General features: G+C 39.0%; 1 protein-coding gene across 1 annotated transcript in view; it reads left to right on the top strand.

Annotated features, from left to right (window-relative positions):
- The first annotated feature begins 5,005 nt into the window (after window positions 1-5,005).
- Window positions 5,006-17,404, top strand: part of LOC114651771 (SH3 domain and tetratricopeptide repeat-containing protein 1) — a 73,156-nt gene continuing 60,757 nt past the window's right edge. Inside the window, 1 exon segment of the mRNA XM_028801729.2 lies at window positions 5,006-5,417. Coding sequence (XP_028657562.2) covers window positions 5,255-5,417 — 163 coding nt within the window. The 5' untranslated portion in view covers window positions 5,006-5,254.

The raw sequence follows: 17,404 nt of genomic DNA, 5'->3' as shown, positions 1-17,404 counted from the left end.
ACCTACAATGCTTCTATTTATTTAATTTTTTTTTCATTTGAAATTCTGGATCAGGGAAATCACTGGAGCAAAACAGCATTTCTGGAAAAAGTTGAGATTTTTGATCCCATTTTGTTAATTTGTTTAGGTCATTACCAGGGAGGGGCAGCACAGTGGTGCAGTAGTTAGCTCTCCTGTCTCAGAATTCCAATATCCTCATTTTGGATCTCACGTACCAGTTTATTGTTTGTGTAGAGTCTGCAAGGTTTCACCTCATCTGTGTAAGTCTTTCCCAGATTCTGCAGTTTGCCTCCCACATCCCCAAAGACTTTAGGCTAAATTGGGATTCTAAATTTCCTCAGTGTGAGTGTGGGACTGAGATCCACAATGGACTTTAAGTTCTGCCTTGGGTTGTTTATTGCCTTATACATAATGCTGCCAGAATAGGCTCCAGCTCTGCGATCCTAAATTGGATTAGGAGTGTTTAAGAATGTTGTATACAGTATATGTTATTCTGGACAATAACTCTTTTGGTTTAATGTCATTTCTTGCTCTCAATATACAACCTCAGTCATCTTATTTTTTACACTGTTCTTGTTATTAATTTGCTTAGTATGACCACAAACTGATAATAAATATAATCATGATAGCGTTTTATATTTCAGAAATCAGAGATTTCCTCCAATTTCTTTTTTTACTCAGAATACAGTGACACTTTTTAGTAATTGTTTTATTTATTTTTTTAATTAACTTAACTTTGGCATTGTCTTCTGAATTATGACATATAGATAATTTGGTATAGTAGCTCCTTTAGTATTACATGTTTTGTTGCATTAATTTAAGTATATAGTGGACTGGCTTGATTCAGTCACATTTACACTATACTATATAAAACATACTTTCACATTTTCACTTATAATCCCAATGTCTTGTACATTAATTTTGAATAAAGAATATGTTGAGTACAACAAAAATGGCATGCAACTGAAACACAATAAAATACAATTACTGTATATTTAATGTGAACTTTGCTGAAAGTTTCAAGAGTATCTGAATTATTTTGGTAAACATCAGGCTTTCATTCATGTTTTAAAATAAATGATTCTTGTGTGTGTTGACACAGTTTAACTTACAGTAACTTTTTAAGCTGAATTTTACTGTCTTTTTTATCTTAAAAGTGACTAAATATTTTTCTATTTTTTTCACACATTGTCAAATGAAGCCAGTTTCCTGTGGGATGAGATGCTTACAAGCAGCTGCAGAAGGAAATGGAAAATGCTGACATGTTTCTTGTAAAGAATGAAAGATAAAAACATTTGTACCAAAAGATCAAACTGTTAGTGTTAGACATTTTAAATACTGGCGAGTATCTTCTTGTATCTTATAAATTAATTACAACATTTCTTCAAGAATTGACAGATACAATAATTTGGACTTCTGTCTTCAACACCGCAGGTATGTTGTTAGGATTTCTGGCACAGTCAAAATTTCACCATTAATTGTGCCATGCAATGATATAAGAGCCACTGCTATCTCTGGATATCTGTTGTCTCCTACCAGTTCTGAGGTGGATGAAAAGATCTTAAAGTTGTTTGCTGGTAGACAGAAGGATCAAATGAAGTACAGTATGGGCTTTGTCTACAGTTATTATTTGTCCAGTTACTGTTTAGAAATGCATTAGTGCATGAAATGTAAGGGATAATGCAGTGTTGATAAAAAGTATTCACCACTTGGATGTCATTTTATTATATGACATTGAGTCACAATGGTTTTAATGTGGCTTTTTTGACACTGATCAAAACAAAAATACTTTTTAATATCAAAGTGAAAACCATATCTCTGCAATGTGATCTAATAAATATGAAGCACAAAATAATTGCTCATGTAAGTCTTTCCCCTTTCAAATCAGTATTTGTTAGATGTACCTTTGGCAGCAATTCCAGTCTTGTGTCTGTGTCCACAGGTCTCCAAAAACTTTGCACATCAGGACACTGCCATTCTTCCCCCCATTTCTTCTTTGAAAAACTTCTCAGGCTCTGTCAGGTTGCATGGGGTTTGTGAGTAAACAGCTCTTTTTCAGGTCCAGCCACAAATTCTCAGTTGGATTGAGATGATCTATGCCCGTATTTATCAAACATCTCAGACTACAGAAACAGACTGAACCAAATTTGGCCCTACTCTTAAGAGTATGAGTAATAGTATTTTATCAGTTTTCCTAATTTAGAACACTATTCCTAACTTCAGCAGAATTTTGAAGAGCTTGTGTCCTAACTCACTAGGAGCTGCCAGAAGATGGTGCTGAGGCAAATATGGGTGCTCACATTCTGGGAAAGGTGGAATGTTTTGGAAATGCTCAACAACACTGAACTTGTAAAAAGATATCGATTTGATATCTATATCACAAGAATGTTCTATCTACACGAAGAAGCTTACAGTTGTTTATGCCACAGGGAATGCCTCACAAAATAACTGTTACTGAATGGCTTTTCTGGTGCCATTTCTAAAGTTGTGTTCACTCTTCCAGAGTTGCATGCCATGCCCCTCTCTGTGATCCCCCATTAACTTCTGTGAGGCTCTATTTATCCAATGTCCTGCGAGTCTCCATCTACCGTGTTGAATCTTCCAGGCTTGTAATGTGTAACACAAATGTTTCAGGGGTTGGTCAGCGTACCTGTGTGGCATTTTGCTGGTTAATCACTCATCCAGCCCCACCTTAAATTCAGGGTAAAATGCTGGCTATTATAGTACTATTCTTGATATTGTTGTAAAGTGGTAACAATTATCTGCACATTAGGACAATTTACTACCTTATTATATCTTTCTTCTTCTTTTTCTTCTTCTAGTTCTTCTTGTCCTACTACTGTACTTTATTTATTATTATTATTATTATTATTATTATTATTATTATTATTATTATTATTATCATCTTTGTCTTGAAGCTTTAGCATTATTATCAGAAGTCGACAAGACATCATCATGATTTCCAAGGAAACTACAAAACACCTTCATGAATGCCATATTGAGGCTTGAGGTACTGTAAAACTGTGTCATCATTCTCAAGGCCAGAATTCTTACTCCTTGCTGAGGGTGACTGAGAGGTGCTTCATAACTACTTCTCATGTCCTACTCTGGAGTAGGCCAGATTTTTATTCTAGTCAGACTTTTGGTTTAATTTCTAGGAAAAATTCTGACTCTGATGTAGAAGCACCGGACTCTGACATGGCCATTCCTGAATATTAGCACTTTTTTGTTAAGCAGTTCCTATGAAACTTTGACTTGATGCTTGGGGTTGTTGTTTTGCTGGAAAATTAATCTCATCCCAAGGTTTCTTGCAAACTGCATCAAAGTGTTCCTCCAGGAAGTCCCTGTATTTTGTTGCAATCATTTTCCTATCTACCCTCACAAGCCTTCCTGGGCCTGCCACAGAGAAGCATGCTCACCGCATGATGTGGTTATCACCGTGATTCATGTTAGGGATGATGTGTTTTTAAGATTTAATCTAATGGCCAAAACGCTCAATTATGGTCATTTGACCATATAACATTCTTTCAGCTGACTCCTGAGCCTCCCATGGAGCTTCTGGAAAACTCTAGACAAAATATCATGTTTTCACTGAGTTGCTTGCAGTGTTCTTTTGTCTTCATTGAGTAGTTTGGGCCATGATAAAAACTCACCACAAGTTGGGCCTTCCAGATAAGGTGCATTTGTTTATATTACAGTCATCTGAAACCCTTTGACAACAAACATTATCTCCATTAAATTAATTATGTGATAATTATCACATAATTATGTGATGTCCATACCAGCTGGCCACATCAATGATGATTTAGGTGTGTCATGTTAAGGGGGGGGTACTTAAGAGATGAATTATTTTTAAATTCACTTTGATTCAATGTTTTATAACAATGAACTATGAAAACTTCCAAGGAGGTGAATACTTTTTATAAGCACTGTATGCAATATGGATACCAGGTCCATTCAGTATTACAGATGTGATAGCGATGGCATAGGGATTTCAAATTTTAGGTCTCCCATATACAGTACATCAAATATAATGGAAATCTTACTTTCACTTTACCACTTTGTTAAAAAAGTATAAAATAAAAAATAGGTATAACAGCAAAAAAAGCATAATAATATACACAATATGCAAAATTCTTGCTCACTCAGAAGTTGCAGATTAGAAGCCTTCTTATACCTCTTTGAGCGGCCACGTTTTCCACTAATATTGACAGTCCACTCTTTATCAAGATTTGTGACAAGTTCCCCTGTACCTGATTAGAACTTTCCTCCAGTCTTGCTCAGGCTAAGATTCTGCTGCATGGAAAAAATGATTTGGAGTCCAAAGCCATGACAGATACCCCTCTCTGCACCCTTTCACCATCCAGCTAGGCTTCAGCAATGACAGCTTATAAATGTCATGTCTTGATTTACACACAAGAAAAGAGGCACAAGTCTGTGCCACTTAACTATACTAGCAAATACCATTAGCATAACCACTACATACAGAACGCTTTATATGATTTTTAAAAACTGAACTTTTATATCAGGAAGAACAGTTTCTTCCGAGGACTGACAGGGTAATTAATGGCTTGGACCAGTCTGAGGGTCTCCTGTGATGGGACTGATCCCTAATACTCCTGTGATTCGTTACCTGAATGAGCTACACATGACATGAGTCTGTAAACGTTTGTCTCGTCTAAGCCAGAGTAATGAGGTATCCTCAATGTGACACCAACAGTATTATGTCCTAACAAATCTGTCAGGCCAATATATAGGAAGGCTGGGGGGGTCCGCAAAGTAACAGACACAGAAATACGTATGTAATGGAAGAGTACAGTATTGGGACAAACCTAATATTGTTATGTGTGTACAGTGCAATGAAATGTTTATGTGCATGTATAACACTTCGTCACTCTCTGATATAATGCGTGAAAGGGTTCAGGTTCCCTAAGATGATAAAAACGAGTAGACTGCCATTGTATTACCTTCCTGCTCACTACGTATCCATGTCCGTATAATCTTGACAAGGTCTTATATATATTAAAAAAATGGCTGAGGATGGCAGGGACGCCCGGGGCCAACAGAGTGGGGTTCTGAGAAGCCTTTGCGGAAAGAAGTTAAAGCCAAAATGCCCGGCTGGCGTATCCTTTTACTGTTTCCCGTTTGTCCCGCGCAGTATTCATAACACACAAAGGGGCGGGGTTCACCACTTAAAAAGAAAGACCAGTAGGAAAAAAAGACAAAGCAGGCGACGCAAAAACAGAGCTCCGAAATGGAAACGGAGACGGCACGACAGCGATCTTCCCTAGTGGGCACCGGCGGAAAGCCCCGCGAAGAAGGCAGCGAATGTCCCGTTCAGTCAGTGAGGAAAGTGGCGAGTGAAGCCGCTGCAGCAGCAGCAGGTGGTGAAACGGAAGCGGCGCACAACGGCCAGGGTGAGACTTATCAATGAATTACAGGTGCCTGGAGAGTCCGAGCAAAGGTGAAAAATGGGAGCGGGGGGGGGGTTGTTGTGTAAAGGAAGCCACGCAGCACCCTGCGCCAGTCTTCTCAGTTACGGTCGTTGTTGTTTTCAAGCATGTTTTTCAAAAAACGACAGATCGCAGGTAGGACTTTCAGGGTTACGGTTCAAGCTTTGATTACATTATGTAGTGAACGAGTTCAGTTTGTGTTTCATCAAAAAGTTTGAGTTAAAAAAACAACAACAATGTCGTCACCGTGTCCTGCTTATCGGGACTTTTTGGTTATCTGTTTTCACAGGATGTTTTGAACAATCCATTGTTTTACGTGTATGCTTGCAATATTGGGGAAAACCACTTGACAAAAATGATAAATTAGATTTTTTTTTGTTTTGTTCATGTTTTGAAAAAATTACATGCACCTTCAGAATGAAACTGCAGATATGATACATGTACAGTAAGTAGTTAGGGGTCGATCCATTCCCGCGTCATCGCAGCAAACCCTTTAATCACGATCGAGCTTACAGAAGTGACATTATTCTGATGTACATGTTTCTTTAAAGTTTAGGTCTTTGTAAATCTTTGTGAGATATAAAAGGTACTATATTAAAATATTGTTTCAGCAGTTAGGATTCATAATAAGCATCATGGTCTGTAAAGTACAGTAGCAATATTGATATATTAGCCATTTGTGAACGCAATAAGACGTGAAGCAAAATGACACCTTTTATTAGCTGAGTAAATTACAGCATGCAAGATTTTGAGATAACTTTGCCTGAAGTGGGGGAATGAGCTAACACAAAATTAAAAGAAAACAAAACATTGTAGTCCAAAGATCATAATAGTACTTGATGAATCCATCTGTTTTTTCATTCATCCATCCCTTTTATGAACTCCATAAATGTGCAAGAAGAGTTGAAATCTAAGTGATCAAAGTAGACCTCAGTGGTAATGTTTGCAATAAACCAAGCAGTGGTTATATCTCTGTCCTATGCCATTTGGAATTTGATTTGTAAAAGCAGTTTTAATGTTAGCGTTGCACCATTTGTATGAATGACAAATGCAAGGCATTTTATTGCTACAAATGTTTGTGATGCGCCATCTGTTGGAATGGAAAATGCAATTCATTTTTGTTACTGAAAATGCTTGTACTGCACCATTTTTTGGAATGACAGATACGTAGCATACTGTTTTATGACACAGACAGGCACACAAACACTTATCCTTCTGTTAATGCTGGTGTCTTGCCTTTCAGGGTTGTAAGTAGCTGGTGTTATTTGACTCTCTGTGAGTGAGTGTGTCAGCATGTGTACTCTGTGACTGATTTACAAGTAAGTCTATGAGTAGATTTGGACCACCCACTACAGCACATAATTTGGATAATGAGATAAAATTAAATGTGTTGAAATGTTAACTTTACTGTATTGCTTACATGTCACAAGGTGAATAAGTCTGTACAGCACTCTTTTGTATTCCACTGACGGTGGAGTAGAAAGACAATGTGCCTGAAGGTCCCAGTAATAAATAACTGCAGTAGGCTGTTGTACCAGCACATCTTTCATGCACTGAGATTTACAGAGAAAGAAAATGAAAACAACATATTGGTTAAGTTGATTATTGCCACCCTGGAGGCACAAAAATGTCAGCTAATCCAAGATGAGAAAGGGATTATATCCTTAATGCTAAAATAATTGTTTATCCTACAGTGCTGTCCTGGCTTAAATACCTCAAAATGTAAGCTCCTCTGATGCTATTGGATGAAATATATACAAACATTGTATAAACACATTTTGCCTTAATTTGTAGGCCCACTTTCTGTATGGCATTATAAAAAGGATTAACTTAATAACTGGATTGTGACGGTAAAGCATATAATGGAGAGTCTCCATGGATCAGTAGCAGTGTACCAGAGTCTGGTCTTGATCTTTTGCTATGGTACTATGTAGTATGATACTAAGAGAATTTGATCCTCAGATGTAAGTGCTGTTACGGTGAACAGCAGAACACGATCAGTACAAAGTTTAAGTAATCCACAGCTAGTCTTGTTTTGTCATGTTTCTCTTTGGTTTGTTCAGTCTGCCTTGTGGTTTCCCCTTTATGGTGATGCACCAGCAATTAGTATCTCTCCCTCCTTTAATTAATGACCTGTTCCTACACATTGCTCTTAGGTTTCATGGGGATGTCCTTTTTTCCCCATTGCTCTGTCCCTTTAAGTTAATAAAAATTGTACTTGTTAAGAAACATTAGATCGAAATCAGTGTTGTATTTGTTATTGTAAATGTTGTTCACTTTGAGTGTATGAAAAGGCCCTGAAATCTATAGAAAGTAACAAAGGCGAGTAGAACTGTGTCTGAAGAATAATTGTCTCTCTGTGACTCCTTTCCCAAATTATGTAGATAATTCAGATGGGTTGATACGCGTCTTTCATTTTTCCTAATAACCAAATTAATCCAACAGTCAGTAAAGCATATGAAACACTTAGAGTCTTGACGCAGTTTGTAAATTAGTTCTCATTGCTTCACAAACGTCACAGTACAGCATAGGCTGTATATAATGCCTAATGCAAGAGATCTCATATCAGATCTGGAGATGTTCTAACGTGTGTTTGTTGTTGTTTTTATGTATATTTTTTTCTTGAGCTTCTGTAACTAAGCTTTTCATTACAATTGGTACTATGTGTAGAATTGTATGTTGCAAATAGAATTTTGATATGATTTGATACCTCCTCCACTCTTTAAAGGAATACAGCATGGATGAAACTGGCAGCATTTTTCAATGCGCACTTTCTGAACTGGCAAGTGTGTGATTTCTTAATTAAGGACAGTGACTCCATGTTTTTTTACTGAAAGTTTATGGCAAAATTTTTATCTGTATTTTTCTACTTTTTACATTCTGCAATATAAATATTTATATGCATCACTTGTCTTTTTCTGTGGTTTTGAGTTAAAATATGTTTGATTCCGTATAACCTTATACTTCAGTCCAAATATAAAATAGGGTTTCAGTTTTTTTTGTTTTAAAATGACATGTAAGTACTTTTTCATGTTTGTTTCAGCCTCTCCAATGCGTGTGGAATCCATTTTGTAACATTACTCACTGTACTATGTCTATTAAACCTGCTCATGATGTGCTTCAGGTTTTTTTACCCCCCCTTTTCTGATTTTACGAAGCATACTGCAACTGTTCTTAGCCTGCTTGAAGTCCACAGGTCCAGGGCATACTGCAACATCACTAAACCTGAAAATTAGTCTTGTTACCATAAATGTGTACTAAAACCTGATCACTGTGGGATCTTTCCAAGTTCATGGCACACTGCATGATTGTAAGAGGAAAATAAATATGTTATCCTTTTTCTTTTAACATAGAGTGAGCCAAATATGTACTTTGATTTTACACTCACTGGCCACTTTATTAGGTACATCTTGCTAGTACCAGGTTGGAACCACTTTTTCCTTCACAGCTGCCGTAATTCTTCACAGCATAGATTCAACAAGGTGCTGGAAACATTCCTCAGGGATTTTGGTCAGTATTGACATAATAGCATCATGCAGTTCCTGCTGATTTGTTGGCTGCACATCCATGATGAGAATATCCCTTTCTACCAAATATCAAAGTTACTCTATTGGATTGGGATCTGGTGACTGTGGAGGCCATTTGAGTACAGTGAACTCATTGTCATGTTCAAGAAACCATTTTGAGGTGATCTGAGCTTTGTGACATGGCACGTTATTCTGCTGGAAGTAGCCATTAGATGATGGGTACACTGTGGTCATAAAGGGAAGGACATGGTCAACAAGTCTCCAGTATGGTGTGGCATTTAAACAATGCTCAGTTGGTACTAAGGGGCCCAAAGTGTGCTAAGAAAATATCCCCTACACCATTACACTACCACCAACAACTCCGCTCAACTCAATTTGTTTTGTCACTCATTCCCATATAAGTGAGCAAAATTTAATTCCTTACAGCCCCTGGTGCATAGACAAAACAACAAACATTTAACATACACCATAACATTACCAAAACCAGAGCAACAAGACAAAGGATATACGACTATAAAGCTTGAACAATGGTCGATATCCAAATGAAAGTGCAGAGTGACAGTACATAATTTGGGGAATGTTATAGGGATATGGTACTGGGTGACATGTGACATTATTCATAAACCTGACATCTTGGGGAAAGAAGCTGTTCTATAATCTGTCTGTGCTGGTTCTAATGCTGCGGTTTCTTCTACCTGAGAGCAGGAGGTCAAACAGTGCGTGTGACGGGTGAGAGACGTCTTTTACAATGACATAGGCTCTACTCAGACAATGTGTCTGAAAAATGTTCTGGATTGAGGAGAGGGAGATCCTTTTGATCCTCTCAGCTGTCCTCACTACAAGCTGCAGAGTCTTGCGCTCTTGGGCTTTGCTGTTCCCAAATGACACAGTAATACAGTTTGTCAGAATGCTGTCCACCGTTTATTTGTAAAAGGTGGTAGTAATGGGTTGTGGCAAGCCGATTCGCTTCAGAAAAAAAGAAGTGTTGTTGTGCCTTCTTGACAATAGAGGTCATGTTGATTGTCCAAGAGAGGTAATCAGAAACATACACCCAAAGAAACTTGGTGCTACTACACCAGCCTGAACCGTTGATACAAGGCAGAATGGATCCATGCTTTCATGTTCAAATTCTGACCCTATCATTTGAGTGTTGCAGCAGAAATCGAGACTCATCAGACCAGGCACCATTTTCCAATGTTCTTCCAAGTTAGGTGAGCCTCTGTGAATTGTATCCTTAGTTGCCTGTTCTTAACTGACCGGAGTGGCACCTGGTGTGGTCTCCTGCTGCTGTAGCCCATCTGCTTCAAGGTTCGACGTGCTGGATATACAGAGATGCTTTTCTGCATATCTCAGTTGTAACAAGTGATTATTTGAGTTAGTATTGCCTTTCTATCAGCTTGACCTAGTCTGGCCATTCTACTCTGGCCTCAGACATCAACAAGGCATTTTCACCCAGAGAACTGTAGCTCCCTGGATATTTTCCCTTTTCCAGACTGTTCTCTGTAAAGATGATTGTGTGTAAATATCCCAGTAGATCAATAGTTTCTGAAACTGTTACTCAGACCAGCCCGTCTGGCACCAACAACAATGCCACATTAAATCACCTTAATTCTAATGCTCGGTTTGAACTTCAGCAAGTCGTCTTGACAATGTAAACATGCCTAAATTCTTTGAGTTGCAGCCATGTGATTGGCTGATTTAAATATTTGCATTAACAAGCAGGTGAATAGGTGTACCTAATAAAGTGACTGATAAATGTATGCGCTATAATGATTCATTATTTCTGTAATGCTATAATTGATCAAGCTCCATAACTGTTTTCTGTCATGGTCTGAAGCATCCAACAATTTTTACTTTGAGATTTAAATAAAAATTTAACTTGGGTACATCTATCAAAATTTTTATGTTTAAGAAATTTGAATGTCTGTTAGTCACTGACCCTCTACAACCAACAACTAACAATAAAAAAATCAACTGATGCCCTTTTTACATCACTTGAATTGGAATATGCTGTGTGAAAGCTGTTTTGAGAAAGCCTATTTGGGTGACATTTTTAAATACATGACATTGTAAAGTACTGTGTATTTAATGAATTTAATAATAATAATAATACATTTTATTTATATAGCGCCTTTCCCATGCTGTAGTCTACTTACATGTGTCATTGTTATTTTTGAATATGACTCATTATTACAAAAATGCCATACGGTTTTAATTTTCGCCACATATGACCAACAAAGTCATAGTACAAATAAAACATTTATTTGTTACAGTTTAATACATTTAGATTTAGACCCTTTTGTCCTGTGGGACTCTGGAGGCAGCTGATAGGTACCGGCAGGCCAAGCGGAATGCGGCTTTGGTGGTTGCTGAGGCAAAACCTCGGGCGTGGGAGGAGTTTGGGGAGGCCGTGGAGAACAACTTTCAGATGGCTTTGAGGAGATTCTGGTCCACTGTCCGGCGTCTCAGGAGGGGGAAGCAGTGCAGTGTCAACACTGTATATGGTGGTGATGGTGCGCTGCTGACCTCGACTCGGGACGTTGTGGGTCGGTGGGGGGAGTACTTCGAAGACCTCCTCAATCCCACTAACATGCCTTCCAATGTGGAAGCAGAGCCTGGGGACTCAGAGGTGGGCTCCCGAGGCCGTGATCTTCAGCTCTCTCTGGATCGGTTCGAAGCCGAGTGTGAAGCGGCTGGGATGGGAATCAGCACCTCCAAATCCGAGACCATGGTCCTCAGCCGGAAAAGGGTGGAGTGCCCTCTCAGGGTTGGTAGCGAGATCCTGCCCAAGTGGAGGAGTTCAAGTATCTCGGGGTCTTGTTCACGAGTGAGGGAAGAATGGAGAGTGAGATTGACAGGCGGATCGGTGCGGCATCCGCAGTAATGCGGGCTCTGCATCGGTCTGTCGTGGTGAAAAAGGAGCTGAGCTGCAAGGCGAAGCTCTCAATTTACCAGTCGATCTATGTTCCTACCCTCACCTATGGTCATGAGCTATGGGTAGTGACCGAAAGAACGAGATCGCGAATACAAGCGGCTGAAATGAGTTTCCTCCGCAGGGTGTCTGGGCTTTCCCTTAAAGATAGGGTGAGAAGCTCAGTCATCCGGGAGGGGCTCAGAGTAGAGCCGCTGCTCCTCCGCATCGAGAGGAGTCAGATGAGGTGGCTCGAGCATCTGATCAGGATGCCTCCTGGACGTCTCCCTGGTGAGGTGTTCCGGGCACGTCTAACTGGGAGGAGGCCCCGGGGAAGACCCAGGATACGCTGGAGGGACTATGTCTCTCGACTGGCCTGGGAACGCCTTGGGATTCTCCCGGAAGAGCTAGAAGAAGTGGCCAGGGAGAGGGAAGTCTGGGCATCTCTGCTCAAGCTGCTGCCCCCGCGACCCGATCTCGGATAAGTGGAAGAGGATGGATGGATGGATTTTAGTACATATTTGAATAAAATTGTGTCACGTAATCTTTTTTTTTTTTTTTAAATATATTTTATTCACAGTAGAACAGAAAATATATGATCTGTTTAAACTGAGAAAATGTACCATTTCAAGGAAAGAATAAGGTCATTTTGAATTTGATGGCAGCAACACGTCTCAAAACAGTTGGGACAGGACCATGTTTAACACTGTGTAGAATACCTTTTAACAACAGTCCATAAATGTCTGGGAACTGATGAGACCAGTTGCTAGACTTTTGGGAGAGGAATGTTGCCCCATTCTTGTCTAATATATGAGTCTAGCTGTTCAACAGTCCTTGGTCTTTTTTGTCATATTTTTCATTTCATGATGTGCCCAATGTTTTCAACCGGTGAAAGGTCTGGACAGCAGCCAGGCTAGTTCAGCACCCAGACTACTTGTCTACTACAAAGCCATGCTGTTGTAATAGATACAGTATGCTGTTTAACATTGTTTTTCAGAAATATGCAAGGCACTCCCTGAAAAAGATGTCATCTGGGTGGGAGCATATTTTGCTCCAAAACCTGTATATATCTTTCAGCATTTATGGTGCCTTTCCAGAGGTGCAGGCTGTCAATTCCATAGGCACTAATGCACCCCCATACCATCAGAGATGGAAGCTTTTGAACTGAACACTGATAACAAGCTAGTTGGTCCCTCTCCTGTTTAGTCTAGAGGATGTGGTGTCCATTTTTTCCAAAAAGAATTTAATTTGTCTGACCACAGAACAGTTTTCCACATTTGCATCAGTCCATTTTAAATGAACTTTGGACCAGAGAAGACAGCTGAGTTTCTGGATCGTGCTTATATATGGCTTCTTCTTTGCATGACAGAGATTTGTTTCCAGCATTTGTGGATGGCACAGTAAGCTGTGTTCACAAACAATGATTTCTGGAAGTGTTCCTGAGCCCATGCAGTGATTTCCATGACAGAATATTGCTTGTTTTAATGCAGTGCTGACTGAGGGACAAAAGATCACAGGCATACTGATTATCGGCCTTGTCCCTTGCACACAGAGAATTCTGCAGATTCTTGGAATCTTTTGATTATATTATGTACAGTAGATGATGAGATATTCAAAGTCTGTGCAGTTTTACATTGAGGAACATTATTCTGAAAATTTTCCACAATTTGTAGATGCAGTTTTTTTTACAGATTGGTGAACCTCTGCCCGTCTTTACTTCTGAGAAACTCTAACTCTCTAAGATGCTCTTTTTATATCCAATCATGTTATTGACCTGTTGCCAGTTAACCTAATTAGCCCAAAATGTTCATCTACCAGTTTCTTTTTAGTACCACTTACTTTTCCAGCCTTTTGTTGCCCCATCCCAACTTTTTTGAGATGTGTTGGTGCCATCAAATTCAAAATGAGCTAGTATTTTTCATGAAATAGAAAACATATCAAATGTGAGACATTTTACTATGTTCTATGTTGAATAAAATATGGGTTTACGAGATTTGCAAATCATTGCATTCCGTTTTTATTTACATTTTACATAACGTCCCACCTTTTTTGGAAGTGGGGTTGTACCAACATTTCTTATGCCAGTTTAGTGCTTACCTTTAATAGTATGTCAGATGATTGCAGAAAACCCAGCCACGCCAGTCACGCAGTGTACAGTCTAATGCTTTTAACAATCTGGTTATATTTGGTTTTTTGCAGTTTGAAATAAGTAAAAAAAAAAACAAAATAGATGTCACAAAAAGATGAAAAGGTATTTCCAAATAAAGTTGGAAGTCTATTGGAGAGTTGAGAAGGATGTGTGCACACAGACAAAAAAAGGTTAGGAAAATACATGAAAGTGATGGCAAAAGAGTTTAGATGCAATGTGAGAAAAAATGGAGTTAAGGAAGAGGGGCAGAGCACAGAATAACAGCAAAGTATTTTGGAAGGGCTAACTTTTAGTTATTTTTGAGCAGACCTCTTACCTGAGCTGATGATATGGAAAATTCTGCAGAATCCGGGAAAGGTTATGTGAAAGCAGAATTTTTATTTGAGAGATACATTAGCTGACCATGAAAATCATAAACACAGGTACACGATCTTATCATGGAGTAAGGCATGTCCATATGTTTTATACAACTCCATTAAAACAGTGTTTAATGGATTTAGCCCCTGACCCAGTTTGTAATTTACGCTGTCCTAAAGTGCCTGGTTCCTTTTTTCATATGTGTTTGGTCGTGCTCTCCTGCCACATCTTTGTGAACCTCCATTTCCACCTTTATTTTGCTAATTGTGCATGTGTTTATCCCATGTTCTTCACAGCTTTTTTTTTTTAGTTCTTGATTTTTCATCATACTTCTTTTCATCCTCTAATAATAAATTGATTTCACTGGGTTCCTTAACTGATAAGAACCTCCTGGTATTTGGCTTGGAAAAAAGCAAGACCAGTGTCTAGTAGATTCATGGAGGAGCTTATTTTACAACTTGTTTCTTTTAGAACTTTCAGCAGCTCATATTAATTTATCATTTCCATCCCCTGTGTCATCTTTAGAAAAAAGAGTTGCACTTACTAAAAATCACTTATTATAATCTGGATGTGTAAGGTCTGTGGCTAGCACTTTTTTTTTTCCTCTTTTTGTCTTTAAAAATTTTTTTAATTGTTTACAAAAAATGGAGCAAGGCTAATGCTAGTGATTTATAGTTCAAACAGAATTGAAGATGACTGAGTTTGTAGTGCATTGTTCTTGAAAGCTAAGTTGTGGAGAATGGAGATGGAACAGACCGTAAAAGAGTGTCATAAGTTTCTTATTTGAAGGAGTACTTCTTTGAACATTTTTCTGTCCAAGTAATGCTTAAGTCTGCGATGAGGATTATTTAGCTACCTTTATAAAGATTAAACTATAGCAGGCCAAGCATTAAGGAGTTAAGGCTATTACTGTTTATGTTGCATATGTGAGAAGCTTATGTAAATATTAAATGTATCTTAGGTAAACTGTTATTGTGCAGGGTAGTTTATACTTTTTTAAAGTTTATGATTTTGCAAACTTGCTAAGCTACCTCAATTTACATGCTAATGGAGAGGCAGAGAGGTACTTTATTTTCATAGCTCTTTTCCTCCAATGAGGAGGTGGATATGATATGAAAAATAACTTCATTGTCCTTTGCCATACACATGCCTTTAAATATGTCACATATGGCTATGTTATGCTAATTATTTTCCACAAACTACCAATTTACAAATGACTACTCTGATAATTGATACCCTACTCTAAAAATCTGTTGATGGGAATTCTTTATTATTTTCAAGACAGAAGGATGAGTGAACAGTTTAACCTGCTAAGACTTGTGCAGTTTTATCATTAAAATTATTTCCAGGGTGTCATTATGGATAGCCTGGAACAGTCTCTACAGGCATCAGTGGACTATGGAAATGAGCCAAGGTCGAAGGCTGTCAAACCTTTAGACCTTTTAACAGTTACTGAGTAAATGTTTAGTAATAGGAAAAAGTAAAAATACAAAAGCATAAGTCTGTATTTCAGCATGAAGCACAAATGAGACCTTATTAATTAAAGCAGTTGACCAGTTTGTTTGTTATAAGTAACAGTGATGATTGTAACAAATGGGGTTGCGACAGTCATTAGCAGACTGAAAACATTTTTTAAGTGCTACTTTTCAATACAGCTTCGTAAATTTGCATTTACCTCTGAGCTAAAGAAAACTTTGGCCATAAAGTTAAATAACATTTCATAAACCTGCAGCCAGAGCCAAGTTCATATTATTCTCCACTGTTAATATCTTTCACCTGAATGAAATCTATTTGCATTGTCGAAGGCAGTTCCCCTCATTTCAGGTTTTACCTGGGTATTTTAGAAGCAGAGCCTGATTTTGTGTTTACCAATGAAAATCAAATTCAGGCTTGGTTCTAGGCCTTGTTTTAGTCAAGTGGCCTCTTGATGACATACTTGTAGAGTACTCTGGGCCATACAAGCTTCTGTTTGTTTGTTTTCCCAGTTGGCAACCCCCCAGGCAGACATGCAGTCCAGTCCCACCCTCTGGAAATGACCATCTATCTGCTTCAGCCAGGTGTTACATGGACTTCCCTTTGACCTGGTCCAGCCACTCAGGTCCTCAGCAATGAGGATCCTGTGAGCCGGATCAACCTAGGGTAATCGCACCCGTAGTGGCATAAGTGACGCACAATGCAGGACTTCATGAGCAAACGCTTGTTTGAGACAAAGTCTAGCCTACAGTATCCAAGGATTCTCCGAAGTGACACGGTACCGAAGCAGTCCAGTCTTTGCGTCAGGTTACTGGATAATGTCCATGCCTCTCAATCATATAGCATAACAGGAAGCACCATGACTCTAAAGACTTGGACTTTCTTCCTTTTGCAAAGATATTGGGAGTGCCACACATCCCATTCTAGCAACCTCATAACTCCCCATGCTCTCCAAGTCTGTCTACTGATTTCATAGGGAGAGTCACAAGAGACATGAATGTCCCTGCTGAGAAAAGTAAACATCTCAACGAGGTCGACATTCTCCTGAATCTTGATTTTTATCCAGGCCACTCGCAAGCCCAGACACTCGCACTCATCACTCAATCTCCCGAGAGCCCCGATCAGAGTCTTCATTGACTCCCTGAAGATCATAGCACTGTCGGCAAAGTCAAGATCAGTGAATCCCTCTTCACCAACAGATGCCTCACAGCTGCTTGACCCCGCAACCCTGCTCAACACCCAGTCAATGCAATCACAGGACAGAGTAGGAGCAAGAATGCACCCCTAACAAACCCCAGAATCGACTGGGGAAACATGCAGAGGTTCTTCCTCAACTCTGTACAGCACTCACATTACCAGTGTAGATGTTGACCATGATATCCCACAACTTCAGGGGATTCCCGCAAAGTCTCAGAATGCCCCACAGGGCATCAAACACTTTACAAAAATCGACAGTCTGGTAAGAAACTCTGCCGATATTCGCGTTTTCTCTCGATGAGAACCCCTCGTGCCAGGATGCAGTCGATACTGGACT

This window comes from Erpetoichthys calabaricus, chromosome 5 (assembly GCF_900747795.2).
Source record: "Erpetoichthys calabaricus chromosome 5, fErpCal1.3, whole genome shotgun sequence".
NCBI classification, from domain to species: domain Eukaryota; kingdom Metazoa; phylum Chordata; class Cladistia; order Polypteriformes; family Polypteridae; genus Erpetoichthys; species Erpetoichthys calabaricus.
The sequence above is the reverse complement of the archived record's forward strand: the minus strand, read 5'-3'. Positions and strand labels throughout refer to the sequence as shown.